The 14,876-nt window shown below is 39.6% G+C and overlaps 1 protein-coding gene across 1 annotated transcript in view; it reads left to right on the forward strand.

The window, feature by feature from the left end:
- Positions 1–14,876, forward strand: part of ADGRV1 (adhesion G protein-coupled receptor V1) — a 290,872-nt gene that overhangs the window by 208,776 nt on the left and 67,220 nt on the right. Inside the window, 1 exon segment of the mRNA XM_037372734.1 lies at positions 1,815–1,993. Within this exon segment, the coding sequence (XP_037228631.1) occupies positions 1,815–1,993 (179 nt within the window).

The following is a 14,876-nucleotide window of genomic DNA, read 5'->3' on the forward strand; positions in this document are numbered from 1 at the left end:
TCATGATAGAAAGTATTGTATATTCATGCTGTATAAATCACAGAAGAATAACGGTAATGATGATTAACTGATGAGATTTATATAAGGAATCCACAAACCACTAATTAAGTACTTGATTGTGAAAATTCAGTCTGCCTGAACAAACTGGTAGGCAAACACTTTGCCAAGGGGAATCTGCAAAATTTCACAAACACAAATAATCACTTTGCAATTGTCTTGTCACTGTATATGGATTTTACCAATCCTAACAATAGACAGCTGCAAATTGAGCATGTAAGTCAACATTATTGTATGAAACCCCTGTGCAGACAATGGAGAGAGATGAATATGATTGGGTAAAGATCAGTGAGTGCCTGAAGATGTCTGCCCTCTCTCTACTGGCTGTCCAGACAGGCTAGAGGCACAAGATTGGATTAGATTCCTGCTAGGCAGAAATGAATCCATTATTCTCCCCATGTAAATACCAGAAATAATTATATAACATGCGGTAGCTGCTATATGTTTGAAGTAGAGAAAGTGAAGAAATGTTTCGCAAAACATAGTTTTATTATGGATAGTTCAGGTGCTCATTAGAAAGTGGTAATGCGTGTGTACATGTGCATAAAAAAAATGCTCAACACATAGGAGAGCGTTTCTACTATTAACCTCTTAAAATGCAAAGATCCAAGCAAAACTCTTAAGTATTTTGGTTCACTGGAAAGGTTTCTTTACTTATACCAGCAGTTCTTTGGAGAGATTTCAACTATTCCACTTCATTTTGATTCATATATGGTAGTAAATTCTTAGTTATGCCATTTGATGATGAGTTGCTCGTAAAATGACACAGATTGCTGTAGCGATGCATGTGAATTTACATTCACTTAATTGCATTTTTTTCTCAAACTTTTGTACAAATAGTACACAAAATCACAGAACCACTGAAGTTGTAGGGGGATCCCAAGACTGTCTAGTCCAACACCCTGGCTCAAGCAGGGTCATGTAGGGCAGGTGGCCCAGTACCATGTGCAGTTAGATTTTTATTATCTTTAAGGAGAGAGACTCCACAACCCCTCTGGGCAGCTTGGCCCAGTCATTGACCACCCCCACAGTAAGAAAGCGTTTTCTTGTGTTCAGATGGAATTTCATGTATACTAATTTGTGCCCATTGCCTCTTGCCCTGCCATTGGCACCACTGAGGAGAGTCTGGCTCCCTCTCCATCACCCCTTCCCATCAGGTATCTATACACATGGGTAAGATCCACCTGAGCTTCCTCTTCTCCAGGCTGAGCAGCTCCAGCTCTTTCAGCTGCTCCTGATAGAAGAGATTCTCTTGTCTATTAATCATCTTCATGGCCTTTTGCTGAACCTGCTCCAGAGTCAAAACTGTTGAAGGTTAGTGCATTTCCTGCAAGAAGATACATAGAGCTAAACAACAGTGCAAAAAGATTCAATATAGATCACATTTAGCCGTATCATATATCAGTCTTTTCTGTGAAGGTATGGAAGTCCAAGAAGAAAGCTATGTTTTGCACCACAAAGCTATTTTTGTACTGCATAAATAGTGTTTTCAACTAAACAGGGTGTCTCTTCCTCTCTGATAGTCTGATTCCAAATCTAAGCACGGTATAAATAAGCATACTTCTTTTATAATCAGCCTCTTGTGATTACCTAAGGGAAGAAAATGAGAACAAAATATTTATGTTGAAAAATATTTATATATACGCATACGCTGGGACAGAAATATGCTATATTATGACTTTCAAGAGTGATCTGGTTTTGGGAATAGCTAATCATCCAGCAAATCTACTGATTATATATTGTGCATTATTTTTCAGGCTGTTAATTTCTGGTACGTCCTGGTGATGAATGATGAACACACAGAGCGGCGCTACCTGCTTTACTTCCTTTTGAGTTGGGGGCTTCCAGCTTTTGTTGTGATCCTGCTTTTAATTATCCTGAGAGGAATCTATCATCACAGCACAGCACAGATATATGGCCTTGTCTACAGTGATCTGTAAGTTTTTCCTTTAAAAAAAGCATGAGATAGCTATTGTACTGCCTATATTGTTTTATATTTAATTTTTTTGCACTTGGAGAAGGGGATATGGGTACAGCCAAATGCAGTAAGGGGCAGGGGGATTCCTTGTTTGGTGGAGATGAAGCAAGTATGTCACCCGTATGAAATGCAGCACTTTCCGTGCAGCTGGGCTTTGTTCCAGTTTCTCCACAGTTCCATCCTGGGCTGAGCATTGGCAGAGGCAGCTCGAGCATGTCTGCTTGTGGGTAAATTATTTGTTCTTTTCTGAGACTCTGCAGTTCCAGGGTAAAGGATAGAATTAGCTACTGCTGCAGAAGTGAGCAAAGAGTGTGTTTCTTTTCCATTGCATTTCTGTGTTTAAAAAAGCACAACACCAAACCAAGCCTTAAACCCCCATCTCTTAGATTAAACATGTTCTCTGCTAAGCAATGTTACTACATTAACTTGTCAAATATATTTCCTGAAGTGTTTCTCTTGGAATATTGAACATGTTATATTCCAAACTGGTCCAAATTTGAGCATTGCTGTAATGCCAATAATTAACGCCGTCCTTTCAAAGCTATATATAACCTCAGAAAACTGTCCTGATTAAAACAATACATCTTCATAGAACCTGAAATTTAAGCAGAAAGACACATAGATAAATATTTTTGTTCTCGTTCCCTACCTCTTTTACTCTGGTAAAAAAAAAAACAAAACAAACAAACTCTTTTACTCTTTCTAGTGAAGCTAATCTTTGATAATAGCAATTACGCTTACTTACTTTGTGTCATAATTATATGCTCCATGTGTGGGAAAGAGTAAACACACAACTTCTTTTAAAGTAACAGAAGCACGTACAAAGTTTTTTTATGAAAACTTCTTGTGAGGATGCTTGCAGGGTAGACCCCAAACAAGAGAATATCCATCTGTCTTTAATAAAGAGGAAGACACAGTGTGCATCTTTCTGTTGTAACTGAACAAAATTCAGTACAGTGGGCTTTTGCATACAAAAGCAATTACTGTGAGAAGTAGAAACTGGAATTCAATATCTGTCTTTGAATATATGCATATACATATATATGTGCAGTTAGTAATATTGCTGGTATATACATGTATATGTGTATAAGTGTACAGTGCATGATAAGCAGGGATATCTGGTTTAGATCTAAATGAGCTAGGCTGGGTACTACAAGCTGTCTAGGGATGTTAGCCAAGATTTAGTCCCATTAATAGACACCGGCTCTCAACTCAGAAGAGTATCTGAGGTCCACAGTAGGAGACCATTTCTGATATTCATGCCCCATCAGGGAGCGCTGTATAGTTCTATACCATCCCATACACACAGATATTTTTTTGCAGAACATGGCAAACAAGACTATTCCATTTTTCTTCATAACAAACAAAAGAAATGTGTGTAGCATAAAGACTGATTGCAATCGGTGGGCTGATGGTATGATTATGCAGGAACCACAGTTTCACAGTCGGCTGTTGACATCCATGTCTTGTTTCAAAAACAAGAGAAAATCCCAAAGTTCTGATAAAATGATTAAGTAGAGCAAAATTACTCAGTACAACTCATTTACCCAAATCAATATAAAACTTTTCCAGCATCTTATTAAAGTGGGCAAATGCCAGAAATCGTTCCAAGCTTAGTGAGTGTGCAGCTTGTTCCAGCTCAGTCAATGAGAACAGTGTAAGGAGATATCTGAAAGGATATTCATAAATAGCATCAATGCTAGTTCCTGGTTTGAGGAGCACATTAAAAGTTGCTCTTAATTATGCAAAAAGGACATTCAAAGCCAGAGTGTAGGAAAGAGGAAAGAAGACACATCACTTGGTTTGTTTTCTCCAAACCAGGATGCAGTAGTGGAAAAAGTAACTTGGAGATTGCTAAAGTCAAGGTCATTACGTACTAACCTAGCCTCAGAAATAGCTTGAGAACAATGCTGTGCTGCTAAGGAGCTGCTTTCATGTGAGAGCTGGAAGACTGGTTAAAGGAATAAAAGCTGTGAAGCCTGCTATCTTAGCTCTCCGCTTAATCACTCCTTTAGGCAGCTCATTTTTGCATTACTGTGGTGTCTGACCAACTGTTTCATTCTGAACCAGAATGCCATGGGCACACTTAATAGCCAACAGGATGTCTGTGCTGAAAAAACTTCATTTTATACTTGTACTGAACAAAAAATTAGTTGAGCTGTGTTGGATTTTGTGCTTTAAAAGAAGTATTATGACAGGGCCTTCCTTCAGATATGAAAAATTCTACAAACAAATGCATAAATTTTGTACAATAACCCCCTTAAAATGTCACAGTATAAAACTAATGGGCTGCAGTGTTGATAAGGCTAGTATACATATTGGTGATTGTTTTCATAAGTAGTGGAGTTTATGTATGGCATGAACAGTGCACTCTTTGGCATTGTGTGAATTTTTAATGATATTTGTCTGTATCAATGCCACCAAGTAGCATAACTTTTTTCAGATAGCTCAACAATGTGTGAAAGAGATGACTGCCAAGAAGGGGTTCTTTTACTCCTCCCTTAATAATTCCCCTATTCCTCAGCTGAAGAGGTGAAAGGCTGTTTGAACAGGACCAGAGAAGTTGCTGATGAAGGGCATATTGACATAGCTTGAATGAAAAAAGTAACAAGATGGGCATTTGTGTGGGATGGGTTTGAACAGAGGAAGAGTGGTCTGTCTGCATATCTGTAAAGAAAAATGTGGAGGCTGTATGAGTATCTGGTACGATACCTTTACTAAGAAAAGTAGTAAGATGTGATGCCCTATTAAAAATATGCATTAGTTCTCATGTCTTCTAATAAAGAATAAGTTGTTGGAGATTCAGGTGTCTGTAACTGCACCTCTGCTTAATTTCTGTGTGTAATTTGCATCAGCTCCATCAGGTCATGAAAGTTTGAAGTAGGAACGTTCTCTGTGTGCAGCTGACTTGTGGAAGGGGCTTGGATAGGCGTTTGCCATATACCCTGTTTTTTACTTTCTGTGTTATGGTCGAAGTCTCACAAGAAGTTTTGTCAATGTTTGTAAATGAAACCTCTAATATGTCTCTAAATTTCAAGTATATTATCTACCCTGGTCTCTAGTAACCATGCTCTAAAATGTATATTCTTGCTGAAGAATTGCCATGATGGCTGAAGCATTACTGCTTTTTGGTTATAAGAGGCAGGTGTCAGCTTCTTTCAACTGGCTTATAACTGAAATTCGAATTACGATCTGGACTAGGTGGTTTAAAATCAGTCTAAATAAGAGGATATTATCCTTCTATATTTCTGAGGGTTTATGTTGTACAGATAATTTTGTAACCCCTCTGAATTTGCTGCAATTCTGTCTAAAGTGTATCTGTCTAAAATCCCTTCTAAGGACATAAATTCTACCATTTAGGTACATGCTGTTTTAAAAAAGTATTTCCTTTTGTCATTTCTTAATACATTCAATGTCACCATGACTTTGTGCTGTGACATAAGCTGAGATCTCAGGATAACCTTTCTCTTCTATTTGTTTTGGTTTTTTCCTTATCTCCCATCTGATTGTCTCTTTCAGGATTATAAACCAAAGCCATAATTTGTGTTTCTTTACAGGAACTGTTAATGACTTTGCACACTTTAACACCCTTCTTCTCCTTTTGAGAAGCATTTTTCTTGTTGAATGAGAAAAACTTATAAACAGATGAGCTCCCAACAAGACAAGAGTTCAGCTTAAAATCAAATTCCAAAGCTCACTGTCGTTCCCCTGCTTCAGACAGTTCAACATTTGCTCTTGTGCTGGTATATATGGCTGGCCAGTCATTCCCTCATTTCTGAAAATCTTTCAGCTAATGTTCTCAAAGTGAGTTTAATCTTAGCAGTATGTTTAAACTGCATAGTATATTTCTAACAGGTCTCTTAAAGTACAAAGACGCAGGTCACCCGGTATGGTGGAAAACATAAGGAGGCAAACTGAATCTGTAGATATTGACAAAGAGAGATGTAAAGTGCAATGGAGAGGTGAAGAGAGGAATGTGAACAATTACATAAAACTTAGCTCCTGCTAGTTTCATCCCAGTCTCATTGGTGGTTACTGTAGAGAAAAATGTCAGCAATGTATGTCTACCATATATCTTCAGAGGGATTGCATCACAGGGGATTTACAGACTGCAAACAGTTCTGGAAACCAGTGCAGTTATAGGTACAAAACCCTCAAACTGGTGAATGACTTGAGGCTCACAACAATTCAGTCATCCTTTATGGAGGAAGCTGGGTTTCGGTACATGACAGCTTGTAACTTTCTTACACTTACCAAACAAAAAAGCAAGCAAAAGTACTTCTAAACTGGGAATCCTTGACAATAAAATGGCTATCTAATTTCTCATATAACCCTGAAAATTTAATTGTCTGCACTTGCATAGAAGTAAATTTTTCAATCCCCTGCGAAGTCCATGGAACCACACCTGTTTGCAGGGTTTTGCCTTAACTCATCTGTTTCTGAGATCAGAGGCCAAAATTATTTAATTAGGAGTATCAGTTTTTGTTCACAGACGGGAGCTTAAAGGTTGATTAGCCTACCTTCACTGGACCTGTACCTAAAAGATTGTCCAGAGCTATAACAGATTTTATTTAAAAAAAATGTACTGCTCTAGAATTGGCCAGAATCACAGCTTGGAGGAGCCTGAACTTTTAACTCACTTGGGTGGTTTGAAGACTCTTACCTAGAATAGCCTTAAGTATGTTTTTTATAAACTTGGGTAATCTCATTGCAGCTTTAGGCTTTGAATCTGACTAGACCTTCTTCTTGAAACTGAAGTCCCCTAAGAAGTCCAAAGGACTGTTTTTATTAAACTAAAGCAAGTAACCTTTGAAAAGAAAAGGGGAAGTGATTAGACATGACAGAATACAAATTTAAAAGTTTATAAATATCTCCTTGCCCACTGTATCCTTGCAAAGCTGGACAAGCTGATTTTCAACCATGGCTTTTGTCAAGGTTTAGCCTACCTTGTTCAACTGAAGTAAACTCTTTAGTTTCCTCTAGTTCCCTGAACAGTTTTTTTGGTAATTTTGTAGACAAGACTGTCCACTTCTTTCACTTTAATAGCTTTTTCCCCTCTACCATGCTCGCCAGTTTCTAGATCTTTCTTTTTTTTACCAGGATCATTAATTTGCCCAAGGGAAAAATTATCTCCCCTACCAGGAAGTCCCACCTGATCCATTCATTTTCCTCTCTAAAATCCCCTGTGGCAAACAAACTGAGCACAGGGGAGCCACAGGTACCACTACAATACTTTAGAATTAGACAAGTATTGATGTATTTAGTTTCAGTGACAGTGATATGATAACATCTCACAGCAGAAAAAGGCTAAGGTAAAAGTTCTCACAAATATATCTTCTTTGTATCCTATCATCTGTCATGATTATATATATGAGAAATAATTTTAAAAGATTGTCTAGCAAAATTCCTTTCTAGAACAAACCAAACACTTCCTTCATCTATAGCCCAGCCCAAGGCAGAGGTTTTTCCGGAAGAGTCACTGGGTCTGTGACTGTGCAGCCACATCCAGGGGACAGGAGAACACCAGGCTACAGAAAGCTGGAAATTGTGAACTTTTTTCTGTGACTAAGGGTTACAACTCTTCCTGCTACACCTCAGTTTCTCTGAATCAGGCTTTTACACATGGGTGCTGCACAGGGCCCAAATTAATGTCTCGGAGCCATGGCCAATGTTACTTGGAAAAGAAACAGAAAATGTGTTCAGTAGCAGGTGCACAGCAATGGGTCAAGTGCGCTTTGTGTACCCTCATGTGAGAGGCAGCAGCCCCTGGATCTGAGACAAGACAAGCAGGGCAGTGCTCTCTGAACAGCCGGTTTCAGCATGCCAGTTGTGCCCTGCTGGGTTGTAACCCAAAGTAGTCATAAACCAGAAGCAAGGAGACAACTAACGCTCTAAAATATTGTCCTGACCGTTGGTTTAACTCCTGTATGCTGAGCGCTGTACAATGCACAAAACCAGCCTACATTTCCAAAGATACTCTGATGTGGTGAAGCACAAATGCTAGCAGGGTGGCAGGGTCTGCATCACTTCCAAGGAGAATGGAGAAGCGCAAGGCTCAAAAGAAGCACAAACATGTAAATGATTATTCCCTGCTTGCATATTTGGCGTTACACAATGTGCACAGAAGTTGTGCATGATGACTTTAAAGTCTTGCCAGGACTGAAAGCTTGAATGATAATGCCTGTCAAAGATTTCTTAAATAACTTAACTCATAGGGATAGGTGGGAGAGTGGGTACAGTCTGGACTCAAGGCTCAGCCCGAACAAAGACATAACAGTTTGTGATGTGTTGTCCAAGTACTTCTTGTCCAAGTACTTGTCCAGGGTTCAATTGTTTTCATGCTGTTGTAAGGATAAAATCATCCTGAAGCTGATTGACTTTCCGGGAAGTTTTATTTTGAGGGCTACAGCTCTGCAGCTTCTAATTATTTACTGCCTGCCCTTACAAGGATAAGCCTGTAGACCTTGGTTATGTGTTACGGATAGGGCCACGCTTTCTCCCTAAGCAAACACCTGCCAGGCTGGTGCTCTGACACTGAAGCAAAGTCAAGACAAACACTGGATGCTGGCTTGGTCTCACCAAGTTGCGTGACGGTTCCAGTGCTGGTGCACATTCTGGGCACAGTTCCCCGGTGAGCTAGCTGTTTCCTAAAATGGACCCCTGCTTTCTTAAACCCAGGGACTTATGCCACTACCAGTAACAGGAATTTCTGAGCTTAAGCAAGCTGACTTCTGTCCAAGTATTTGGATGAAGTCTCATGTCCCCCCTTCCCATATTACTTCAAAAGCACTTAATTTAGTCCTAAGTCTTAGAACAACAGGCTTGAAACACCAGACTTTTACAGGCAGGAATAACTTAGAAAATAGCTAAGAATAGCCAGAAAAAGCATTCAGGGGTTTTAATTGAACTGTCAGACGTGCTAAGAGGAAGAGGTTTGTGTGATGAATGGATGTGGAATTCCCCTACCCTAATGCCTGAGCCTTGCTTTATGTTCTGTGTGGACTTGGAAGTGCCTCCTCACATGGTCCTCTCCCTGCAGCTTGTGCTCCCTGTTACCCCAATTTTTTCCACCTCCTTTCTCTCCTGGCAAATCATCTAGGATTTCAAAGCTTTTGCAGACTGCTGTTGCTGGAGCTCAGAGCAGAATGATGCTTGGACATCTGGATGCGAGGCCAAATGCTGTGCGAACCACTCAGCTGAAGCAGCAGGGGGGAAAAAGCCTGCATTTTTCAGTGGCTTATTTCTCACCATTTACTGTTTTGCCCTTCTCGGCAGGGTGAATTAGCCCATGCTGAGCTCTATGCTACTGCAGGATAAATGTTTCTGATGAACCAGAGCTACTTGGGTTATGTCTATATGACACCACAATACAGACATTTCCATAGAGAGATATATGTAAGTATAAACACTGGAAAAATTACCCTATTTCTCTGACCTATAGCAACAGTTAAGACAGTACAAAGTTCCGCCTTTTGTATTCTGTACTTGTGCTGTATTTTCTAAATTTCTTCATTATTTCCAGTGAAGCTGCCTAATGTGCTACCCACTGCTAAGGATTATTTAAAAATATCTCACTGCTAAATGTGATGGCTTTAATTACCTTTTATTTATCCCTTATTACCAACATATGTTGGGGGCAGGAGCAGGGGGTTGAGTGCTGTTTATATCTTGGCAAATATTTATTGTTAATGTTAAGCAAATGTTAGCCCATCAGAAGCAGACATAATTACTGTGTCGTGCTTTTAAAGCATTAAAATAAAGAAAGATAAATTCTGGGTGATTTGAGTGATGGAATTATGAAAAGCGATTAGGGAAAACAGTGTTATTAAGGTAAAATTCCCAACCACTGTTAAATTCTGACAAATCAAGGTAGTTTTAAAGGGTTATAGATTGCACCCACAAATGACCTGGGCACCTGATTCTTCAGACAGGTTCAGATGAGGAGATTTTTGTGCCCAAGCAAAACTCCAGACTGCTCTGAAATGTGTGTAGTACTATGGCAAGAGTAACAGAGAACATCTGTGGGATGAAGGGTCGCATCCCTGCCACTGACAGCTCACAGAAACTTCCTATTTCTTTTCAGGTTGTGTAAGAAATTAACAAGATTGTCCTTCCTACTTTATGATCTTTAATTAGCAGGATACCACCTACTGCTACTAAAAACGCGTGTTCTCTATTTATTTCTTTTACAGCAGTTTAGGAAAGCCTTCCTCTGATATGCTAGAACTTAGCAGGAAATTCTAAAATAAGCAAAAGTGAGATCAATAACAGCAACTGGCTCTGACTACTTCATTGACACTGACATGCTGTTTATAAGTATATATATCTAACCTCTTGTATTTATCTTTCTAAAAGGATTAGAAAAAAAATTTAGGTTTTTTTTTTCCACAGGACTATTCTGCAGTAGCTCTATTTTGTGCTCACATTTTAGTTGTGTGAATTAGATGGGCATTGACTGTATTTAGTGCAGTGAGCTGTGCTTTTGGAAGGCAAACTCTTGTCTGCGCTGTGTAACAGCACCAGTAATCAAAAGCGTATCTCACCAAACTGTGCTAAGGTATATCTGAGAAAAAGGAACACAGCTTTAGCAGATTGATTTTTATGAGCAATATTAAAATTTAATTGTCAGTACAGAATTACAGAACCCGTATGTCTAATAGAGAGGCTACAACGGAAGTGGTTGTAGTGCATGCTTATCCTGGGCATTTAGTATGTTACAATAAAACATGCAGATTAAAAAAAGTGTGCACAATAAATACTGTATTGAAGTGGGAAAAAAACCCCAACTTTGTGTGACATTTTGTTATTCTTCATGCCAAAGGGCAGGACTGTGAACATGAGCCTCATTTACATTTGTGTTTGACAGTTTGCACATGGAAACATCTCCTTTTTCTGCTAGGTTTATTAAAATCCTTCGTTTAAAGAATGGATAGAAAATGTGAGCCAATTAGGAGTGTCTGCCCTAAAATCTAGTGCAAGGGAAATATCTTCTTGCATGTGAGAAGCTGTAATAAATATTAAACAGTGAAAACCAAAAAGCAACCATAATAATAGATCATTGTTTCAAAGCCATTGCTAATGGCTGATCCGCATGAGGAGGAAGCCTTAGATGTAAACAGGAGCAAGATAATTAAATCAAATCAGACACACAGCTCATTGTATAATTTACAAATTGCAGTGTTAGCAAGAACCCCGCTCTAACAAATTTCAAGCAGGTTTCTACCAGCTTATTTTCCTGGTCAAATGCTGAAGGCTACAAGTCTTCTGGGATGATCTGGCTGGAGACTTCAGAGCTTCCAGTGCCTTGGAAGCCTAACCTGTATTAGTGCAGTGCTTCTGCTAGGTCCTTGCTGCTTCTCCTTTGGTAATTACTACTTCATTGGTATTTACTTTCACAGGAGGAGGAAAAAAAAGACAGAAAAAAAGGGTATAAAATCATGAAGAGACATTTCCAGAGGAGGAAACACAGTGGGCCATGTTCTAAAACAACAGCAGATGACATTTTGGGTTCTTGTTATAGAAAAGCATTGCTTAGGCATTTTATTTTTTCACTTTTCCCAACTGTTTAGCTCTACAGTAACAGCAGCAGCAGAGAAAAACAAGGAAATTTTTTTTTGCTTTATTATGTAATCGGTTTGGTTTATTGACAAGGCTGTTGCACACGCTGACTCAAACTGAATCTTTTGAAAAGATTCTGTTCTTTGCTGTTTCAAAACAGTGTCTTGGCACTTCTTCATTCTTTGTTCATGGTGGATTGGATTTCCCCCACTGTTTTCTATTGTTAGTAGTTACTCTTTCAGTACATCCAGTAATGAATATGGTCCTACTCATAATGAATTTTGACATGTGAGTAAAGGTGATAGGGTCAAATTTCGAGCAGCAGTTCTCACTGATGTAGAGTTCTCTTTCAAAAAATTATTGAGACAATCTGTCCAAATATAAACAAGGAGGAGCAAGCCTTGGCTTGATTTCTGCCAGTTGTAAATTCTGCTGCTTTCTTTCTTTTTTTTTTAAAGTTTGCATTTCTTAAGGAAGATGTTCAAACTGAGGTTTTAGTACCTTTTTTCTGTCCTTCTCTATCCGTCACTCTCTTTCCTCATTCTTTTGCTGCATAGAGGAAAGAAACTAAAAGAAAACTAGATAATGTCAAAGGGTTGACTGCCACATTATCACTCTATAAAATCTGGAAGACTGTTGTTAAAACATTTTGCATTTCATTTGAAACTTAGACCCAGTGAAAGAATTAATTTCTCCATGCTGAATTATGGGGAATATATGAAATTAAAATATATGAAATAAAAGGTATGGGCCTGTCTAATCTAATTTGCATGAGATACAAACTAAAAAAAAAAATAAATTAATCAGACACTAGCGTGGCTTTCATTTTCCTTCATACCAAACAACATCCACAGCAGTAGTATGGGCGGTAAGAGGTTTCTTGGCTGATCATTTTCCTGCCATGCTGATGAGGTGACTGAGGCCAAGTCCAGTGCTGAATCAGAGGGGCTCAGTCTAGCTGCGTTGTGCTTTGGGCAGTCGTGTTTGATTACAGAGTCTCAACACGTACAAGCGGGTGACAGCATGTTTCACCACTGTACTTGACTCTTTGGGGCAGCTTTTATGGTTTGCCTGAGATTTGCCTGCTTTGACCCATAAGCAGATGATGTTTGATGTTCCAGAGAAAATCCACTCTTTGCTCTTGAGGAAAAAGTGACGAAACAAAAGCAAAAGTAACATCATTGTGGAATCTTTGAGCTGCAGCTATAGGGAAAAAACTTGCCTTTTTAATTTTTTCCCCAAAGTAATTCTATAGGTATAGACAACCTTTCTCAGTCAGCCGCTTTGCTGAAATTACAGGGTGAGAAGTGTTTATTCTCCCTGATTCCAGGTCTTGCACCCCATCTCTTAGGTAATTAGGGCAAATTGAACCAGGAGTCTTTTACACTTTGACATCAAAATTTGTGTAATTGTCACCATGGATGGAGAGCACACCTAAATGTAGGATAACCTGTGAAAGAGGTGGTGGAACATTATGGGCATGGATTTGCAAAGAACTTGCACAACATACAGAGAGTGAGATTCCTTGCAGAGGTGCATAAAAGATGAACTTGAAGCTCCAACCAAAGAGGTATTTTTTGGGCAGAGGCTCAGTGTTTGCACAGGGGCTGTTCCATGTCTTTGCCGGGTGTCCCCCTTTCCCGGGGAGCAGCGCTGCCTTCGGGATGCTCAGCTGCCAGAAGCAGCTTATCTCAAAGCCTGTTTCTGCAGCACACTGATGCTGCCTGAGAAAGCACAGCTTTGTAAAACCCCTGTTAACCAGCCACTGGTGCAGCCGGTAACGCTCAGCCTTCAACAAGTGGCAGTTTGTCACCCTGGGGCTGACGGGCGTGGAAGTGGTGCCCACCATGCCCCTTGCGGGAGGGGGCTGTGCTCTGCAGGACCGCTGCTGGAGGGGACCCCAGCTCCACGGGCATGGCCCTGGGTGTTTGCTGGGCAGCAGCCTCAGAGCCAAGAGCTGGGCTTTGCTGGGCAGCCTGGCCGGCGGCTGGGCACCTATCTGCGGCTTTCACCCTCTGGGAAAGGCAAATGCAGCGCTTTTCGTAAGGGGCAAGCGGGTGCAGGCTCGCCGCTTCGCAGGCTGACAAATTGGGATTTTTCAGACCGCTTGTGAAGTAAGACGCTTCCTCAAGACAAGGAGGTACTTCCTCCAGAGCAACGAGGCTGCGGGTTTCCGCTGTACGCCGTGTCCCGCACAGGCTGTACCCGGGGGAAAAAACAGCCGCCCTGAAAACCCCAAACAAACAAAACTCTACACGTTGCAAAAGCCTCTGTTAACATCTGGAGCTCGAGATCTTCTGGCTGCGTTGTTTGGAGGTGAGAATTGAGACCAGGCTTCAAGAAAACCCACTGGCTAATATCAGCAAGGGTTGCCAGTGACACGCTTATCAGCAAGAATGTTTGTTTATATGGGTGTTCTTCGCTTATCAGTAACAGCACCAACATGAGCTTATGGTAGAAGTTCAGCAAACATTCTATTAAGTTTAAAAAAAGAGAAAAAGCTGTATAAATGCTCGTGTATTTTGTTACATTTTTAATTTTTTTAAAAAATTACATTTTCTTAGCTTTCTTAAATGTCTCCTCTTTATGGTAGAAAGCCTACTTATGTTTTGCAGATTACAAAAAGGGTTTATTTCAGAACTAGAAACAGCAGGAACTGACATTTCAATAGCTTCAGATACACATAATGCAGAGAAAAATAATATTTACAACTGTCCTAGCTCTCGTCTTAAATTTCAGACCTGCTTTACACATAACAGTTTACTCTTTGGGACTAGAACCCACTAATGTTTAGAAAACTTTTTGCTTCTTAAAATGTAACTCCACCAGAGTGCCAGTTTTAAAATATATTTAATTAAATAAAATCTGATTAAAATTTTAAAAAGTAATCATCATGCACCCTTCAGTTTTAACACAGTCAGTATTTAAGACCTGTTTGCTTGCATTTAGGACCCAGTTCTCACAGCTGCCTACACTTTTTTATGGAAAGAAATAGGCAAAGTATTTCTAGTAAGGGCATGTGCATACGTAAGTACCACTTTAAAATCTGAAACTGTCTAGTTAGAAATTTCCAGTGTGTAACAAATGTGTTTCCAAGATTTTTTTCTAATAAAACCAGAATTTGGGCTATTTCATAATACTGCATTGCAACTGGATTTAAGAAAATTAGAGTTTGTGTTAAAATTTGATACAGTCCATGTCAATTGACCAACACGGGATAAGTATGCAGTTTGCTTGCAAGTCATTAAAAAAAAAGAAAAAGTTGCAGGGATTTTCCAAGGAA

This window comes from Falco rusticolus, chromosome Z (genome assembly GCF_015220075.1).
Source record: "Falco rusticolus isolate bFalRus1 chromosome Z, bFalRus1.pri, whole genome shotgun sequence".
NCBI classification, from domain to species: domain Eukaryota; kingdom Metazoa; phylum Chordata; class Aves; order Falconiformes; family Falconidae; genus Falco; species Falco rusticolus.